This window comes from Netta rufina (genome assembly GCF_964035555.1).
Source record: "Netta rufina genome assembly, chromosome: 28".
Lineage (NCBI taxonomy): Eukaryota > Metazoa > Chordata > Aves > Anseriformes > Anatidae > Netta > Netta rufina.
Window position 1 is genome coordinate 5,326,897 of NC_140152.1, and position 20,087 is coordinate 5,346,983.

Below are 20,087 nucleotides of genomic sequence, written 5' to 3' on the forward strand. Positions count from 1 at the left end.
GGTGCCCCCCCAGCACCCCCCCGGGGGCTCAGCGCACTCAGAGGTTATTTATTGGTTTTTACAGAGGGGGATGCTGCTGCTCCTGGGGTTAGCTTTTTATTGTGTTTGTTTTGTTTTTAATTTATTTATGTTTCAATGGATGGGTGAAAAATGAAAAAAAAAAGAGAAAAAAAGCCCAAGCTGTGTTACTGGGGGGGGGGGGCTCGGCAGCGGGGCGGGAGGGGGCACAGCCGAGGGCCCCCCCCAGCACCGCGGTCCTGCCCCGCGCCCCCTTTGCATGCGAGTAAAGAGCCCAGGTCCCTCCTTCCCCTCTGCAAGTCTGTGTCCAAAGCACTAACTCCGACTCCAACTCAGCGTTTTTAAGTCTATGAACAAAGGAGAAAAAGAAGAAAAAAAAAAGAAAAAAAAGAACAACAAAAAAAAAGCTGTGACTTTGAGCTTGGTTCTCGCCTTCCTGCCCCCGCCGGGCCGTTTCCTCCCCTGCTCGCCCACCGTGGCTCCGGGCAGGGCGCGTTTCCCCAGCACCCGCCTGCGGCAGGAGGAAGGACAGCATGAAACCCACCTCTCTCTTTTCACTTTATTTCTTTTTTTCTTTAAAAAAAAAAAAAAAAGGGAAAAAAAAAAAAAAGGAAAAAAAAATACGCTGAACGCACCCATTCCCTTTTCCGAGCCCTTTTACAGCATGCAGGTTTAATAGAGTTTTGCTTTGTCTTAATACCTGTTTTTTTGTTTTTTGTTTTTTTTTTTTCCTCATCTGGTTTATTTTAAACACATCACGATGTGTAGGAATCTCTAAATATACCGCAAATATAAACAAAAAAAAAAAAAAAGAGGAAAATATATAATATATAACAGTAGTCTAAAACATAAAGTGCACGGCAATGGCTTTGCACGACTTCTACACAGCCAGGGCGGGGAGAGGGGCACAGGTCCCCCCGCCCCCCGGCCCCGTCCCACCCTTCCCATCGCGAAATTAAAAACAGAATCAGTGTCTTGATTGGCAAAGAGTGATTGGGGCGGGGGGGCAGCATCTTCGCAGCCGGAGGTTTCTCCGTCCGGGGTGGTCGGGGGGGGGGTCTCGCCCCATCAGCTCCTGGCGCTGTCCGTAGCGAGGGGGCCGCGGGGAGGGTGGGGGCGTTTTCCTCGGTTGGTTTCCTCGGTTTTTGGGTCGCAAGCACAGTCCGCTCCCAGGAGAGACGCCGGGGTGGGCGAGGACGAGGGGCGCGGGCGGCCCAGGCCCTGGGATGCTGCGTGGAGGAGAAACGAGAGGAGGGTGGGGAGGGGAGGGCAGCGGGGCCCGAACCCGGCTCTGCCCCTGGCACCTCGGGGACCCCCCCCCAGCCCCTGGTGCTGGGGAGGGGGCGAGCACTTGCCCAGCGCCCAGCCCTTCGGTGGGGGAGCCCCAAACCCGGCCCTGAAGCTGGGAAGGGAAAATCCAGAGGGGAGAGAGTGGAGCCCACGGGCAGCGTCCCTACGGGGAAGGGGCACGGCTGCCAACCTGCCCGTCCCCGCAATTCACCCGGGAAGGAATCAGAGGAAATGACCTGAGCGGGCTCTTGGGACCCCCAAAACCCCTCTAAGCTGAGCCCCCAGGGCTGTGGTCACCGAGCGGGAAGGGGCGCGAGGAGCAGCAGCTCCCCGGGGAGACCCGGAGCCGAGGCATTTGCTGGCAGCGCAGTAACTCCCCGTGCAGGTGACTCACTCCCAGCCATGAATTAAAGATGAAAGCTGCCACCCGGGCTGAGCGCGGGTCTGACAGCTGCAGGGGGAGGAACGGGCTTTTATTTCTGGCTTTTTTTTCACACCACAAAGCTGGTCGTGATCCAAACAGATAACAGAGCCTCAGCCCCACGGAGCGCCGGTGACGAGCGCGAGCGTGAGGACGGGGGTGGATGAGCGCTGAGCGTGAGTCATCGCTGGCTCACTTATGAATGAGGGGTGGGAAGAAGGGGACAGGGCTGCAGAGCGGAGGAACGAGCCGGAAAAAGGAGAGGGGGGGAGCAGGGAGGGCTCTCAGCTTCCCTGAGCACTCGAGCAGGGCGAGGATGGGGCTTGGGCATGGTCGGTGCACTCTGGTGGGTGACCTGGGCACCTCCCGGCCCCGGGGAGGGACCCCAGAAGCCCCCCCAGGAGGCTCTGCCCCACGCTGCAGCCTGGGGGCTTCACCCCCCACGGGCAGGAGGGCGGCGATGCCAGGAATAACACGGGGGGGCTCTGGTGCCGAGGAGAGGGGCGCCCCCAGACCTCCCCCTCTCCCCAGTTGGGGCCGCAAACCCCTCTGCACCCAAGGGTGCCCACCCGCCGTGGCCGTACCTGTGCGGGGCGCTCCCGGCTCACTGCTGCTTGCAGGTGGAGAGCTTGCGGATCTTGCTGCTGGCCGAGCAGGCCTTGCGCGAGGGGTTGGAGGAGGCGCTGGCTCGCCGCTCCGCCTTGGATTTGGTGCTCAGCTGCCCCGGCTCCGTCCCGTTCATGCAGACGGCCTTGGGCAGCCCCCGGCTGCGGCTCTGCCCGTTCTGCCCGGCCTCCTCCTCAGGCACCTGTCCTGCAAGGGGAGCCAGGCGTCAGGCCGGCAGCCGCCTTCCCCCCCCCCCCACACACACCACAAGGCATCGCTTCTGCTCTTGCCCCGTGCCTCCCGTCACCCAAAGCCAAGCCAGGGCTGGCTGCAGAGCCCTCGAGAACATCCCCAAGACCTCGTCTCCCTCCCAGGGGCTGCCTTTGCCCCGTTTCTCCACCCCGCAGCAGCCGGCGGTGCCCAGCAGTGGGTGCACGAGGAACCAGAGGCACCCAGGGCACGGCCGGCACAGGGCCCCAGGGCAGGAGCACCCCGTGCCCACAGCCCCAGAGGCTGCTCTCCTCTCCCCCCGGTGTCCTTCTCCCTCGAGGGGACAAGTCACAGCCCCGTGCACCCCCCTGCAGGGCTCGCAGGGGCTTGGTGGGGCTGGAGGGCACAGACCTGGTTTTTACACCGCACCAAACGATCGGCTTCACCCCCAGAGGTGCAAAACCACCCTGAACAGCACACAGGAGCTCAGGTAACCCCCCCAGGAGCTCAGGTACCCCCCAGCCCCTGGAGGGGACGTCCAGCAGGAGCACAGCTCGCGCTCCTCTGCTCAGAGCAGCCCCATCTCCCCTCCAGGAGCAGCTCGGTGCCACTCAGCACAGCAGCTGCGGGGCCGTTCCCAGAGGGATCCCCCTGCCACCACAGCCAGACGGGGCTCAGGTCACAGCCCCGGGGGCAGGGAGCGACACAGGACCCCCCCCAGCACAGCCCTGGCTGGAGCAGGAGGGGATGAGGGGGACGAGGGGACGCCACCGCGCACATCGGCCCCAAGGCCCCATGGCACCGCTGCGCATCCCCTGGATGGGGGCTGAGGGAGGGATTGGGGTTGAGGGAGGAAGGATCGGGGCTGAGGGAAGGATTCGTCAGGTTCCCAGCTCCCCCCACCGGATCCAGCCGAGGCAATTTCCTTCCAGCAGGAACGTCACGCTCCAGGGCCCTTCAGTTATGACTCAGAGGGCTGAGTGGAAGCTGAAGGCTGTAAGACGATTATGGATAATTTTCTTTAAAGGATGCTCGATCCTTTCTCCGCCAAGGCCGAGCGGCACGTCATCTCGCCACTTGCGCCAGCGATCACCCCACCGCGTGGGGAGGAGGGGGACACGGGGGGGGGAGGTGCCCGAGGGACGCAGCGGGGTCCCAGCGGGGTCCCCCTCGGACCCCCTCTCCCCTCGGTGCTGCTGCAGTGGGGCTGCACGGGTTCCCCTTGCTCTGCTCCCTGCCTGTGCCTCTGAGTGGCTGCTACAGCCCCTGGCCATGTGCAGGGAGTCCTCCTCCTCCTCCTCCTCATCATCATCCTCGGGAGGAAGAAGAAATGAGAGCCACGAGGGGCCATGGAGGGCTGTGGGGTCAGTGGCCCTCAGCACCCACCTTCCTCGCTTCTGCCTCGCCCGGCACCAGCTGCTCCCAGAGGTGCTGCTGGGCACCCATCGCACTCCTCGGGGAGGGGGGACCAGCCCCGTGCCCCCCAAAACGCAGCTCCTGCTCCTCCCGGGGCTGCAGGAGCAGAGGTGCCCGGCTGGTGTGGCCCCGAGCTGCCTGGGGGGGGGCTGCTAAGGGCTGAGAGGGGCTGAGGAGCCCCAGCCATAGCCACGGGGCCAGGAGGGAGCTGCCCCCCAGTTTTCAGCTTCCACCTCCCGACCCCCTAAAGGCTGGGGTGACTCGCCAGGAAAGGGCCAAAGCCCCCCCAGAGGGTGAGGACACGCCGGAGCCCCCCAGTTCCTCCAGCCCCCGACCCGCAGAGCTCGGCCGTGCCCCCACCGAGCCCAGGGTCCGTCCTCTCCCCCCCGACCCCAATTTCACATCTGCAGAGACTCCAATAACCCCCTTCGAAGCTCAACACTTATCCTTCCCCTCCTTCGGCTGAACTCGGGCCAAATCAATTAACATTTCTGACTGGGGAGGGAAGAAAAAAAAACCCACCCTAAACAGTTCATTTGTCTTCTGGGTGACTGCTCCCTCCTCCCCCTCCCACCCTGCCTGAAAAGAACAATCCCCCGAGTCTATTACGGCCACCGAGGAGGGAGGGGGAATTGCAGGCTAATTTTACCTCCTTCACCAATGACAGTTGCTGACGTTCAGATTAATGAAAATAAAAATTCGCCATCGGATGGAGTCTTGGCAACTGCCTGCCCCCGCGGAAGCCGGTGACCCAGCGCTGTGTCTGCTCACAGCCCCCTCCCAGCGCAGCATCAGCGGCTGAACGGGGCTAAAAATAAAATAAATAAAAAGGAAAAGGAGGGACGAGGCTTTGAGAACGCGCGTGCTCGTCCTTGCCACCTCTCCCGTTTCTTAATGGCTCCATCCAGCTCATTCAGGCGCAAAAAAAAAGGGTTCAGAATAAAACCGGAGAGCTTTGGACTCGCTGCGTTGGCCAGGCACAAACACGCAGACACGATGCGCTGCGGGGAGCGCGCCTCCTCCCGTGCCAGGCAGCACTCAAAGGCTCCAGCCCTGCCTTCATTTTCCTATTTTCCAGCCTCAGACCGAAGGAAAAAAAAAAAAAACAAAAAAAACCAGCATCGAGCTCTGCAGCCATTTGCCTCCACCCGAGGAGCGGGCTGCAGCTGAGCGAGGGGTTAATGGGAGGGGAGGAAAAAAGCAGAGCACGGCACCAAGCAGCAGCTGTGAGGGGCTCGGTGCTCCTCTCTCCAAGCAGGAGGGCAGCACTGGTGGGCAGGAGGCTTTGTGGTGTGCTCAGCACCACCACCTCCCTCCTCAGCGCTTCCCGGGCTGAGACGTTTCACACCCATCGAGGCAGGGGCACGGGACGGTCGAGGCTCTCCACAGGGCTGCACAGATCTTTAAATAGCCCCTTAAAAATAAAAGCCCTTTCTCACAGCCCCTTCTTCCCCCGAGGAAGGGGAGATTTAACGAGGTTCCCTCTTGTCCCTCCCAACCTGAGCACCTCGGAGGCGCCTGCACTGCCCCTGCTGCCCAGCAGAGCCCCGGCTGAATGGATCACTGTTTCTGCATTGATCAGCCACTTACAAGGTGGATTTTCTTTCCTTTTTTTTTTTTTTTTTTGTCTTTATTTTAATATGGCATCGCTGCTAGCAATGGAACGCTTGCGTGGAGCTGGGCACCTTCAAGGAATCCTGCAGGAAGACTCGGGGAAGGCAGATTAGGAGCTGTGCTCTGTGCAGGCTGCCCCCAGACTTCTTTAATCATACAAACCCAGGGAGCCTGCTCCTGCTCAGCCCTGTTCCTCCTTGGAGCTTCTTGGGAGCGGTGTTGCACTTTGGATGGGGGGAGTCCCACCCACTGAAGCCCCTAACCTGTAAATCACACCGATCACACCAGCCCCTTTTTTTGTCAGCCCTCCTTTAAGAGGCCTCGAGGAGTCCCGTGAGCAGCCTGACCGTCAGAGAGAGCCCTGGGTTGGGGAACGGGAGCTCAGGCGTGGTCAGGCTCCCTCCGAGCTGCAAGAGAGGGCTGCTGAGGAGAGCAGCACAGGGACATCCCGCCTGGAGAAATCCTCCTCCTGCTCCTCTGGGTCCCAGGGGCTGCACCCGGACTGTGGGGTTGGGCAGAGCCCAGGGATCCCCGTCCTGGACACATCCAGCTCAGCACATCGCCACCAGGAGAGCAGAACGCCCACGTGCTGGGTAGGGGACCTTCGGGACCCTCATAGGGGCTGGAAACGCTGCTTTACTCCTCTAGGCACCTGAGCAAGGCATGCAGCAAGCCCTGAAGTGATGGAGAGGCTAAAACCCATCACCACTCACCAGTGCAGTGAAACCAAATCACGTTCAGCCCACCCAGGCTACCGGTAACAATGGGAAATGCTGACCTAGGGGGCCACCACTAAGCCTACTGAGGGTCAGGTCTCTAATCCCTCTGAAACAGCACAAATCACACACAAGAACTTCAGACATCTTCAAACATTTTCCAGCAGCGTGCCGGTCATCTTCTGAGGAGACAGCTCTTATTTGGGATCGCTCCAAAGGAGCAAACTCCCCTGGTTTGCCCGAAGGAGCTGCAGAGCGCAGCGGTTCCCCAGGCAGGCTGACACCAGGCGCTGCCCAGCTGCAGCCCAGGTGGCTCTCCTGGGCCTGCTGGGCACACATCCACTCCAATTTTGCAAGTCTTCCTAAAGTTTCCGCTTTTTAATCATAAAGAAGTGCAAAAACCAGGCAGCAACGGGCTAACCATCACTAGAGAAGTTAAAGCATCACTAGAAAAGTCAAAGAAACCCAACTGGAACTAGAGTGAGAACAGACAGGAACACTTCTGCAGGCATGGGCTGCACTGCACAGAGTAACCCCCTCTGGAAGGGGTCACAAACTGCTCTCCTTGGCAGCACGCTGCGCCTCTCGGCTGGCCTTTGGTTCAAACACAGAGCCAAAAACTGGGGAACGACTCCCCTGCAGAACAGAGTTATCTGCTTTTGGAATAAGGCAGCTTTCTCAGGGACAGGAGGGATCCTGCTGAAGCGTGGGGGACGTGAGGAGATGAGAGGAGCTGGTCCTGCACTCCCCAGCCTCTGCCACGGCCACGGGAAGCCCACGAGGGCAGCGCTTTGGGGCCTAGGCTAAGCTCCGTGCTCCTCTTCTGTGCCCGTGGCCGACGGGAGCACAGCTTCCTCTGCAAACAGCTCCTCACAGCTTCTGCTCTCTGCTCCAAGCCCTGCCTCAGCTTCCTCCTCTGCAGCTGGGAACGCACAGGGAAGCAATGGTGCTGTTAGAGACACGCACAGCTCGCTTTCTACACCACCACCAAAAGCAGCAGGACTGTCCCGGGGGCTCTCAGGTTTGGTCGCTCGCTGCCTGCAACAGCTCCGATCCCCCCGAGCCTCTCAGCTGGGAAGCCTGGCCCGGGGCTCGCTGTGTGCCCAGCAGCCAGCCCTACCTTGTGTTCATCTCCTGAAGCTGGTTCAGAAAGGACAGTGTCAAGTTGGAAAGGGATGTAAGTGGTGCTGGCTGTGGATTTGTCAGGCCTGAATGCTTTTTCCACACCCAGACCACTTACATGTGGGCTGTTGCTGGCAGGAGCCCTTGCACAGGGAAATGGGCAACCTCTGGCCATGCAGAAGGCGTCTGGCAGGTCCTCTTCCCCCCTGCTTCTCTGCCTAGCAAGGCCCTAGCAGTCAAGTACATGCTTCAGTGAGCCCAGCACATTTTTCAAAGGATGCCTCATTCCAAAAAGCCTCCGCTAGGCTCAGAGGAAAGGTCTGGCCCCGGTCAGACTCCGGTAGCAAGTCTGTGGGATGTAAGAGAGCAAAGGACGGAGCTCTGCAGGTCACCCAGCTGGCACTGGGACATCAGCTCGATTAGAAGAGGTTATAAATCACCCGACTGCCTCCAGTGAATCAGCACTTGGAAACAGATCCTTCACTTTGATGAGACTCCCTTCATCTTGGCAGGCTCCACCTCCGACCCACCTACGTATCCGCTGGACCCTGCTGGGGATGGGACGGGGATGTCCTGGAGCACAGCGCCCCGAGGCACAGCCCTGGAGAGCCTGGCTTGAAGCAGCCTCAGCCCTTCTGCCCTTGGAAAGCTCTGCCTGGGAGGCAGATCTGGATTCAAGCTGTTGCCCCAAGGAATTTTGGGTGCAATTTGAGGCTTATTACAACTCAGGGCCTGACGCTTTGCTCTTCTGTGCTGGTGATTCAAAGAAAAGAAAAAAAAAGTAGTTTCCACCTAACCAGGAAACCAGGAGAAAAGCAAGGTCTTCAGGAATGAGACCTCTGCACAGGTCAAAACCAGACCTGGCTTTTACTTAGATCCACAGAAATCCACCAAGCCATGGTTAAGGAAAAAACTGCAGCAGTTTGGTTAGTCTTGAAGCGCAGGAACTGGGGCTGTCCTCACCACAAGGGCAGGTCAGTCCCAGCCACCTGCAGCCGTTCCCATCCCTACACCCCGTCCTTGAAGCCTTCCCTCCAAAACAGCAATTAAAGTGGGCCAGGGCACAGAGAGCACTTCTCAGGGAACTCGCAGGGTGTTGATTTCGGCACCAAGAGCAGAGGCAGGAGACCAGAACTGCTGCCTCACGCAGCACAAGCAGCACAGCCACAGGGGCCAGCAGCCTTGGTCTGCAGTCTCACCAGGTGCAGAGGAGGGACAAGGCCGAGCTCTCGATCACCATCGCTTTGTGAGAACCACACAGGAGAAGCCAGACACACCCCTCTGCTCACACACCCCTCTGCTTGCTGCTTGGCTTACCTTAAAACATTGGGAAATCCCCAATAAAAGGGCAACTCTGCAACCACGCTCCCAAGGCTGGAGCAGAAAGGAGCATCAGCACAAGGCCTGCAGCACCCTTCTCCCCCAGATGTGCCATCTCCTCTGAACACTGAGTCACGCCGGGGCTGTGCTCCAAAATAACTCCGTGAGGCTAGCAAAGCCGGCCAAAAGAATTAAGTGTGCTCGAGCAACAGCGTCCAGCAGGAGCAAGCTATTACTGGAGGAGGAAGGAGCTCAGCAGATGGGAAGCACACAGGAAGGGGCATCCTGGTGATCAAATAAAGGACCAAGGCATCCGGAGCATCGCGGCTCGCTCGCTGTGCGTCACTCTCACCACTTAATAATCAATACTCTCCTCCAGTGCTGGAAGGACGCGCTCAGACCTCACGGCCCTTCCTATAAAAAGGCTCTAGATGGACAGGAGGACAGTCGCTTCCGCCCTTCTCATCCCGGCATCGCTCCCTCCTACCTGGTACTGTGAAATCCTGAGTGTAGATGATATCATCTTCAATGTCATACAAGTCATCATCTTCATCCTCGTTGTAGCCATGCAGATCTTCCAGATAAGGCACCGCCGTCATACTTCTCCACTTGTCCTTTGTTTCTGGGCTGGGAGGTATGGGCACCAGAGTCTCTGCCTGAGCATGTTTCTTACGAAACCAACTGCAAAGAGTCCAAGAGCAGAGTTTCATCAGCACAGCTTCACTTTTCGGAAGGCACAGAGAAATCCTCGACAGTACGAGTTGGCCCCGTTCCACCCCAACACTCAAAGGTGCGTGGAGTCTGCTTAAAGAGAGCTTCCCAGCTGGTTTTACACCACTGCATTTTTTTAATTGTGTAATAATCAAGTGGAAGGTGTCAAGAAAGGCAAGTGCAAGGACAGCAGCAGCCGTGTAGCTGCTCCATCCACTGGTCCCTGGTCAGCCATGGAGGGAGCCCAGCAGGCCTGCCCTGCTGTTGGCACGTTGCTGCCCACTGCAAGGCACCCCGGGGTGCACGACATCCCCAGAAGGGCACAGACAGAGCACAGAACATTTTCTCCATCACCAACTCAGCCACAGCAAGGCACAAAACGCAAGCTGCTGCTCCCTCCCCGTAGGTCAGGGCACATTAGCGGAGCAGCCCGAGCTCCTGTCCGAGCTGTATCGCCAAAGCAACAGCAGAGAAACTTCTTTATGCTAAAGATGAGGCTAATCCAGCATGACAAGGCAAAAGGGTTTGCAGGACGCAATTCTGAGGAGTGCTGTTTGCTCCCAAGCTCCCTTTAACAGGCAGTTCTCAAGATCAGAGCGAAGATGCTCCACTCTTTATCTTTTCATCCCTCTGTCTCAAGGGACTCCCATTACCATTAAACCCAGTAGGCACAGTGCTACCGCCTGCCCACTGAAGGTATCAGCCCTAATTAAACGAGGAGCCCAGCAGGCTTGCGTCACGTCAGCACCTCCGCAGCCAGGTGGGAGGCCTTTCACAGCTTTTGTCCTCCCATAGCAGGGTCCCAGCACCCCCACAGGCGCCCTCCCCTCCTGTCCTGGGGTTTTGTTCTGCTGCCCCTGGAGGCTGCCACACGGAGGCACCTGAGGCTGCTTCTTACGCCTTGCCCCGTGGGTCCTCTGCAGGAAGGATGGGACAGGAGGCACCTGCCAGATCTGCCCTCTGGTTCCTGCAGTGGCCTTCCAGGAGTGAAACAAGAGGTCAGCCCAGCTCCCGGCCTAGCAGGAAGCGAGCAGGTCCAGCCTAACTTGATTTGGGCCAAGAGCTTCAGCAAATCCTGCGGCTGGCTTCCTCGGAGCTGCGCATGGCACACCACGCTCCTAATTCGATCATTTGATTTCCTTTACTTGGGAGACTGCTTTCATCAAGGCAGCGACTGCCAAGACAGCAAACGCAGCCGAGGCTGCTCCAGCCTGGCAGGATCATCTCGCACAGGAACAGAAGACCCAACACAATCAGCAGCTATTTTTTGCCAGGGGCACTGGAGCTAGAGGGAAGCGAGCTAAATGCCAGGGACCTGAGGAGAAAGGAACACGCAGGACAAATGAGATCAGAACGCCTGCCAGGGAAGGGAAGGTTTTAAAGGGAGAAAGCCTACAAGTCTCTAGCAGCGTGTTTTTATTTTGCTGTATTTCAGCTCTGCCTTTCTTTCCTTCTGTCCTACTTACCAGGAGAGTAAAAATAGGTTTTTATTAACAGCTGAAACCTGAATCACTGTACTCCAGTCATCACGCTCCCATCCTCTGGGAGGTGATTTCAAATACTTGCATATGCAGACATGGTAATGAGGCTATAGAGTGAGCGGTGAAATTCATTGAAGTTCTGAGAAAATCAAAGACCTCTTGGAAGGAGCCTGAAGCAATTCTTTCTGGAGTAGCAGAGTATTTCCTGGCAAGCAATTTTCCAGCAGGGGCAGGGATGCTGCTTTCTATACCGGCGCTAAATGTGATTAGTGGAGATTTGCTGTTCAGCTGAGGACCACTGGCTCCACCAAACGCCCTGATCTGGCTCGAGATGCTGCTGCCCACTGCCTAAGCCAAGCAGCAGCCGCAGAGATGAGGTCCCTCCCTCACCCTGCCTTCCCCACCGACACTAAAACACGGGCTGGATTCACGTGCTGCTGCCTGAGCAACCCCTTTATTCCCAAGCAGTTCCACTGATGTGTAGTGAGCCCATGAAGCACAAACAGGAATCGTGATCCCTCCCGTTAAGCAGCAGTGGCCTGAGTTGCTCTAATCTACGGGGAGCTAAACAGCAAGGGTCAAGGGCTGAATGAAAAAAGGGACCTGGGCTGACCGAAGCACAGTGATCCTGTCTGGTTTGCAGCTCCCAAGCCCAAATTTTGCATCAGAAGTCACCACTCAACGCTGTCCAAGTTCTGGTAGAAGCACAGTTAAAATAAGACTGGGTAAGCACAGCTGCAGCTTCCACACTTGCAGCTAATTCCCTTCCCATTCTAGGCCACCAGCACTGCAGTTTGCTTGTTTGGGGTACGGACAATTCTCTCTGAAACCAGATGCCAAGCTGCAGCTCACCATTCTGCCAGCGAGGACCTGCTATGAGCCGTTTGTCACCTCCCGTGGCACCGTGGAGGTCACGGGCACTGCCAGCCCTGTGCAGGCAGACGCAGAAGGCCCAGGGCAGGAGGTCCCCGCAGCCACTGCTCAGCTCCTGGGACATCAGGAGGCGTTCAGGTTCTCAAGCCAGGTCCGTTAAGAGCCAGCAGCAGGTAAGAGGAGCAGTGCCAGGTAAGAGGAGCCGTTTTCCCCAGCTGATGCCAGACCCAGAGGGCACGGCTCAGAGTCCTACAAACAGGCGAGGTGCTGGGTGCACAGATGGAGACCGGCGTTGCTTCCACACCAGACAGCCACGTTACGAAACTGATCTGCAAGACGTGGGCAGAGGAACCAGAGACTCCCTCCCATGCGCCTGCCACAGGGAAGTGAGACAGACCCAGATGCCTGAGCAGGAAGGGAAAGGAGAAGAGCTTGTGTCCCCCCACAGGGAGGGCAGTTACGGCGTGACACCGCAGATGAGGGATGGGAAAAGCCCCTCGGTACCCACGCTGCAGCACAGGGTAAGGGAAACCCCTCTCCCTCCCTAAAACCAGACATTGAAGTCCAGGAGATGCTCAGCACCTGCGAAGGAATCCCCAGTGGCACCAAAGGTGGGTTCCCAAGGGTTTGAAGAGCACAAAGCATCCAGCAGCCTCGCTGCAGCTCCACGGGAGGACCTTGGGTGAGCCCAGGACGGTGCCACCACCGCCTGGGGGTCAGGAGGCAGCTCCAGCCCCGTGAGTTCGTTTGCACCTCTGCTAATGAGAGGTGGAAGCGCCTTCCCTTTCCTGCTGTAAGCTCTTGCAAACGTATCTATGACTGAACAAATTAAGTGTGACACTTCTGGAGAAGGAAGGCAAGATGGTTGCCTTGGAAACTAGGGACAGAGGTAGAATTCTGCATCCACTTCATCACTTTAAGTGCTGCAGCAGGGTCAGTGAATTAGTTAGGAAATGCAGTGTACGAGCATTAAGCCCTTCAGCAAAAGCACAAGGTAGAGAGGAGACGGTGAATAATCTGTAGGGAGCAGGCTGCTCACTCCCCGGCTCTTGGCAGCATTTCTTCACCGCCCTGCACCCCCGCCCGGGAGCACAAAATACTCACGGAGGTGAGCTCAAAGTGTCAGCTTTCATTGAGCATCATCCTACCCAGATCCTTCTGGGAAGAGCGGGCGTCAAGGCTCTTCCATTGTTATTCGGGGGCAGCTTCTGGCAGTTCATAAACTCAGATGTCAGGCTGAGGGAGGTTTAATGCATTTCCATTTACCACTCCTGGCTCTGCACTGCACACGTTGCTTCCAAAGGCTTTGCAAACCTCGTCATAGACCGGGCTAAGTTAGCATGGTCCAGCTCAATTAAAACAGTGCTGAGGTGGGAATTTGATGCAAGAGTTCACTACAGAAGTGAGGAGATGAGAAAAGCATGAAGATAGAGAACGAAGCAGGTTCTTCCTGCAGAGTGCTTCAGGTCGGGCTGTCACTACAAGGGAAAGGCATCTGGAGTAGCTACAGGAACAAGGGGAGGAGTGGCAGGACTGCAAGCTATCGGTGACATCAGCTCAAACACAAAAGGAGACTTCAAGCAGCACGGGAAGGCACCAGGTAACCCTGCCTTGAGCCAGCTCCCACCTCAGCAGGGCAGCCCAGGTAGGTTGCTTTGCCTCTAGCCTAGTTCCTGCACCCCAACGCACGCTGTCCTTGTAGGAGCGCAGAGGAACCCCGGGTCACCAATGACCATAACTCCCCCTCCCCGACCAGAAAGCTAAGGACTCTAGAAATCAAGTCTCTTCCCACTAAAATGCTTTGGAAAAACCCTCTGACGACCCCTGACAGGCTACCTGCTGGCCCTCCGCTCGCTTTGTTCACTGACATAAACCAGGGGCAGGCCAAGCACAAGGGCCACGCTTCTCATCTATTTAGAGAAAAGCGAGGAGAACCAAGCGCTGCGTTCTTTAGCACGATGCTCTTCCACAAAAAGCAGAGGGACAGACACGTCCAAAGCCCAAGGCTGCAAGCTCTGCTGTGCTTGATGTAATTATTAGGATGCCACAGCAGGAGGAAGGAGGCAATTACTAATAGGGGAGCAAAGCCTGTTAAGAAGCACTGGCTAAGCTCACAGAAAACTAATAAGAGACTAAGCCTTGGAAACGCTCCTGTGTTTGCAGGTAGAGCCTCTCCTCAGCCCCTCTCCGTGCTCGGAGATTAAAGCCTCCCCAGCAGCAGCCGGGCCCAATTAGAGGGCGGCTGTGCCTCTGCAGCGCGGGGAAGCAGCTGCCCTCCGTGCCAGAGGCACGCTCCAGTTTCTCCTGCTCTCCCACTACAGGCAGAGCCTCTGGAGAAACCTCCCTGCTTCCAGCTGGGCAAAGCTGACGCAAAAGCTCCCTGCCACAAGGGAGAGGTGTAAAACCAAGTACAGAGCTGGAGAAGCAGCTCAAACAGCCGGCAGACAGCGGCACACGAGAACCACAGCGCTGAGCTGCACCTAGGGGCAGCTCACAGCACGCTTTGGACCCACGGCGTTGATAGGAAAGAAACTGCTGTCAGTGATTTGAAGTGCTTTCAGTGATTTCCTCGATACCTACTAACCTGCTCCACGGAGTTAATTCTTACCACGCTTCTCCAGTGCTCTCTGACAAAGCAGGGTTGGCCGTGTGGCAGGCTGATCACCCTGCCACCAGCTGCAATGAACAGAACCACTTCATACCAGTACGACAGCACACAGTGCTTCGCTGTATCACAGTGCTTCACTGTGCATCTTGAAGCCTCCAGTCCTCAGTGGGAGATGGGAGAAGGAAGTCAGCAACAGCAGGAGCTCTTGTTTCGAGGATCAGCTCCATTCGGGGTCCCAAATGCTACGCAGCATTTGAGAGGCCAGCCCCCAGCAGCCCCCTTCACAGCCCACTCTTACTGGGAAGCATATGCACGGGGAAGGGCACCCTCAAAAAGCAAACGCCTGCTCCTATCACCTCCCACAGCCGCTGAAACAACCAATGCACGGCGCTTGGCTGCTATTAAAAGAGCCTGCCTGCTTAATTAATTGACCAGGCAGCTACATCAGACCTGCCCCCAGCCCCTTTGATCTTAGTCAGGGGTAGCCGCAGCTGCTCCTCGGCACCACACCAGCGCAGTTCGAGCCTGGCTGGTTTTGTTCTGGGGCTCCTGCAGATGCCTCCCGTGCCATAACATCTCCCAGGGATCACCATCTGACAGCACACAGCTACCGCTGCTGCTTTTTTCAGAGAAACAGGAGGAAAATAGCGCTCGTGCTGACTGCGGGCAGCACAAAGCAGGCCCGCTGCCTTCTAGGATCAGAGCCTTGTTTTTACAAGGTTCCCAAAAGCTTTCTGGGCAGGCTTGGAGGCAGGACCTCTGCCGAGCAGCTGCGGTCCAGCAGGCAGCTCTGCATGTCCTCAGAAGCACTTCCTAGTCAAATAGCAGATAAGCTAATGCAGCCTCCGCGCTGAAGCATCCTTATGATGCTTTTTGTTCTTGTACTTTTATCCGCCCAGGAAATCTCTGCTTAGAGGCAGCATGTTCAAACAGATCCTTTAAAAAAAAAAAAAAAAAAAACCTCCTCAGAGATAACGGGGCCTCCCCCCCCCGCTCAGACAATGGCAAGGATAAAGGGGGAGGATATGGGGGAAGGAGGAGTATGACATTAAAGAGAAAAATAAAAAAAAACAAAACAACATTGTCCTGGAACAGTTTTCCACATACTGCTTCCATCTGGAGCTAAGACCAAGGGATATTTCTGTCACCAGACTGTCCAGAAGCCCAGAACTAACACACGCTCCTCAACAGCCCTCGTTCAATAACCCAGCTGTAAGGAGCCCCTGCTCCTCCGCTCCATTAGTACTAGCTGGCCTCTGAAACAAATTATCCAGAACCCTCAATTATCAAGAACCAGTCGCACTAGAAACATATTTTCAACATATTCATTATTCGCCGGTTAGCAATTCAAATGCTTTAACCGGATGCTCTAATAGGAGGGAAAAAAAAAGCCAAGGAGAGGTTGCCAGAGCACCAGCAGAGCTGGAGGAAGGATATCTAGTGACTTCCATGTGTCTGCTGTCAAAAGGAAAAATGAGTTGAGAGCAATAGCACAGGTACATTAGCATAAGAAGCAGAAAGAGAATGACTAATAGGAAGAAGCTGAACACTCACTTGTGCTGCCTTATCTGCTGTATTGAAAATCTCTTGGCTGGGTCGTATTCAAGCATCCCTGAAAAGAAGGAAAAAAAAGTCCAGGTGTGATCACAGATGCTCTCAGCCAAGTTGAAGACAGGAGGCGTAAAGCTCTGCCCTTCCCTCCCACCACCCTGCCCCAACAGCAGGCGATGTGTCCGGCCCTCCTGGCAGCTCCAGGAGCCTCTACCTTGCTCCACTGGTCACAGGGAGGGCAGCACAAAGGCCCGACTCCACCGCTGGCTGCCTGCTCCATCTGTTCCTCATTTTCCCCACCTGTGGTGCAGACATGACCTTTCCCTCCCTCACACTGTGGGGCAGACTCGTACAGCCCCAGATCGTACGCCCAAGCACGTCTCTAGGCAAAGAGCAGCAGGGTTTGCATTTCAGGGGTAACACTACTGAACTTTCTGGGGAAGAGGCACGGCATATGCAAAGCTGCTTGGCACCCCAGAAACTCCACAGTGAAGTGAAATCCTGTTCTGGAAGTACAGCTGCGAGAAGTAACAAGCAATCCTACTGTCCATCCTATCAGCCGTCTTTTTGTCCTAGCCAGAAGTTTGATTCCTGGCATCAGCTGCTGAAATAACTGGGATTAGGGTGAAGAGAGTGGAGGGTGGAAAAAAAAATAGCTCATCTGTATTCGCCCTACAAAAGAAGGGGGTGGATTACTTAAGCAGACTCATGAGATGCCCACTCTGCTCCACTATCTTTAAAAAGCACAACTCAACGGAAGGAAATAAAGGAAGTTTTGCTGTATTTGTCAGAGACGAGCCAGTGGGACCCAACAAGGCTCATCCAAGCACCCAAGATCCCTCCAATGAAGCTCCCAAGACCACATTCATCTGGTGGACGTTGAACTCCTGCTGCCACACATTACAAGCGGTTCTGCGTGTGTTGGATGAACCCATCAGTGAGCCCTGCGAGGCAGCACGAAGAGGAAGGTTTGGGGAAGAGGTAGTAACAGGAGCAGCCCATCTCCAGCAACCAGAAGAAAGGCCAGGAAGCAGAGCAGAGCTGGCAGAGCGAACGGCGGGGCAAGGGGCACTCAAAGAAGTTGCGAGGACCTTGCAGATGGTTTTCTGCAGTACTCTTGAACAATGATATTAGAAGAAAGCAGCCAACAGCGCACGCGATCAAGGCTGACTCAGAAGATCTTCCCTGTCAGCTCTGTTTGTGTCGTGTTACTACCAGTAACGATTCTACCGTAAAAAAGACAGAAAGCCACTGTGTGTGTCCCCATGGGCACTTGTGCAAGGCTCGGTCACCCAACAAGCACACGCTTCGGAAATAAGCTTTTGAGAATAATTTCTTATCTTTAAAAAGAAGGAGATTTTTCAGCAGATAAGGGTTTATTTAGATCGATTGTAGCCTATAGAGGATGGGCAGGAAAAGATGGTGCAAAAGCACTGAAGTCACCTTGCCCTCAGAAACCAGCACCGTTTCCCATGGCAATTTGAGAAGATTTATCAGTGCTGCTGACGGCACTACTAGCCTTAAGCAGGTGGCATCGCTACTGCTCAGCAGTATGAAGTAGGTTCAAAAACAAAAACAAGCCCTGGGAAGACTTCCCCAGGTTAGAGAAGGCCGGGTGCATCGCAAGCATGTGGCCACCTGAACTCCAGGCACTGGAGCCTTCAGCATTCAAAGCTTTGGACTGAGCACACCAGGAACGTGTCACTTGCCTTGCTGAGACCATAAAACCACCTCGTGGCTGAGCTGATGGGAGCTCCCTGCTCAGGAGCAGCTCCTCATTCTGGGTATTTTCTCCCCCTGAACAGAAGAAAGCCCTGCAAACAAGCAGCAGCCCAGGCTGCAGCTCCAGACCAGAACTGGGATTAAGTGGCAGGAGGTGATTAATGCTAGTGGCAGTGCCAAGAGCTGAACAGCTCGGCTGCTAGCGAGAACCACCACCAGGAGAGTATTTTGAGCTGGCCTTACGGTAAGGGTGAGAGACAGGGGAGATGCATTTGAGCCATCTTCAGCAGAGAAAGGATTGATCCTGAATGCTGCTGGCCCGCAAAGTGCTGCAACACCTGTAGTACAGCAGCAGAGTGCTTTCACTGGGCAAGTTCCAAGTTCTTCTCTATTCCAGCCTGTCTGTAGGAGTCCCTGCAGCCTTCTCAGTCCCAGGACAGCTGAGGCTGGCACGATCCTCTGGGGGTGATCCTGTGCAACCCCTTACTCAGAGCAGGGTCCACTAGAGCAGGTCACCCAGGACCATTTCCAGCTGGAGCACCCTCATCACAGCAGCTTGCTTTGGCTAAAGAAAAAATAAATATGCATCCCTCCAAAGGCTGTTTAAAGAATGACAGGACTAACAGAAATTTAAGGCATTTACCAGATGAAACCGGTGCAAGCAGAGGATAAGGCTCTAAGGTGAATTATTAAGAGGGGCCTGGCAGCACTGGTTACCACTAGCTATGGTGCAGAGCTGTATTGTTCTCAAACAAGCAATTAAAAAGGCATGAAGAAGGTAATCGAGCAAAAAAATATTTCCTTAAAGGAAAAGGGCTGCATTTCAGGCAGCGTTCAAACGAAAACAGAACATCCAATCCCTGAAAATGTACATTCGTGTGTTCGGCGTGACTCACTCATGGCAGGCCTGTGGCTGAAGTCCTGCACTGAAGAGACTCGAAGACAAAACATCATGTACTATTCACCAGGCAAGTCATCTCAGAGCGTCTGCCCACAGCAGCCACACATCTCTACCATTTACGGTAAAGATTTCCATGCAGTTTATCTGCGAGCAAAGAGACGCTGCAACGGGGAGATTCTTCAGGAGGATGCCTGACTCGCAAACCTCTGCTCCCCTGGTATTTCGGGAGGAGTCGCTGTGCCCATACATGGGAGATGATGCCCATTACAGCATCCCGGCAGCCTCAAAACCCTTTCAAATTACATCAAGCGGTAATGCGAACACTGGAGACCACAAACCTGTCTTGAGCTCCTCGTCACAGACTCCAGCCCACACGTTTTAATAATCCTGAACGAGCACAGCATTGGCTCACATGGTAGAATATATTTTTTAAGCAGACAGCACGATCTGAGGTATGTTTTTTGAGAGGCAGGAAGAAATCTAACAGCTATACTTTGAATTCAACCTGGGTTTTATTTCAGAGCAACATTTTAAGCCATCAATATAAAGCAGAAAACATCCAATTTGTAAAATGAGACGGGGATTTTTCCCTCTCCTCCATCCTCCACAAACACAACCAAGTGCTCTGACCAGAAACTCCCTCTGCAGGCAGACCTGGGAGCTTTGATGATGCACATGCAGAAGCCTTGCCGCTGGCTGAGTTATAGCCACCAGCCTGCCTGACTGCTGGCCCTGGGGACTCCCTGCTACTACAGGATTAAATCATCCCAGTCAGCAGGGTACACATCCTCTTATCCCTGTGAGGTGAGGTCACGGCAACTACACAGAAACCAGAAAAAACGCTGAGAAACCAACCCAAACCAAGCCACTTGTCCCCAGCCACAGCCTGGAAACGACCCCAGGTGCCTAACGCAGAGGCTGCAGCCTCAGAACTTCCCTTTGGTAAAAGCGGATTGCAAGAGGCAGAGCTGACCCTGCTCATTTTTCCTGCTCAGAAGCAAGCTGCATGGAGTTGGTAAGTCACATGCAGATGTTGTCAGAACCTTAGTGCTGAGCACTTCCACTTCGACACATCTCTTCTGACTGTGCACACAGAAGGCAGAGCCGTACCAGCCCTTCCCATCGGTGAGATGTATAAATAAAGCTTCATTCCTGATCAGGGAGGCAAAAAGAAGGGCAGCATCCCAAGTAACCAGCTGAAGCACACTGCCATGCAAGTCTCTTCACAAGCCAAGTGAAACAGAAGCTTTTTGGCCCTCTACATTCTGCTTTTACTAGAAAGTAGAACACACAAATAAAAATAAGCCCGAGGGGAAAAAAAGTAAAAACACCACTTTGAGGTTTCTGTTCTTTGGTGGACTGCTTCTGAAGCAAGTTCTAGTTTGTTTCCCAGCCAGCCTGGCACTCTGGTTAACGCAGCTTATAGCCACAGAGGAAACAAGCACTTTGCAGCACGCTGAACTCTGCCTCACAATAAGAAGGCAGCAAACGCTTGCAGCACTGCAGA

At 55.3% G+C, this 20,087-nt stretch overlaps 1 protein-coding gene across 1 annotated transcript in view; it reads right to left on the reverse strand.

Moving 5' to 3' along the window:
- Positions 1-715: 715 nt before the first annotated feature.
- Positions 716-20,087, reverse strand: part of STK11 (serine/threonine kinase 11) — a 34,606-nt gene continuing 15,234 nt past the window's right edge. The window contains exons 7-10 of the mRNA XM_084302841.1: positions 15,961-16,018; positions 9,221-9,414; positions 2,314-2,542; positions 716-1,247 (exon numbers count right to left, since the gene is read on the reverse strand). Of these exons, the coding sequence (XP_084158967.1) occupies positions 2,334-2,542; positions 9,221-9,414; positions 15,961-16,018 (461 nt within the window). The 3' untranslated portion in view covers positions 716-1,247; positions 2,314-2,333. The remainder of the gene's footprint in view (positions 1,248-2,313; positions 2,543-9,220; positions 9,415-15,960; positions 16,019-20,087) is intronic.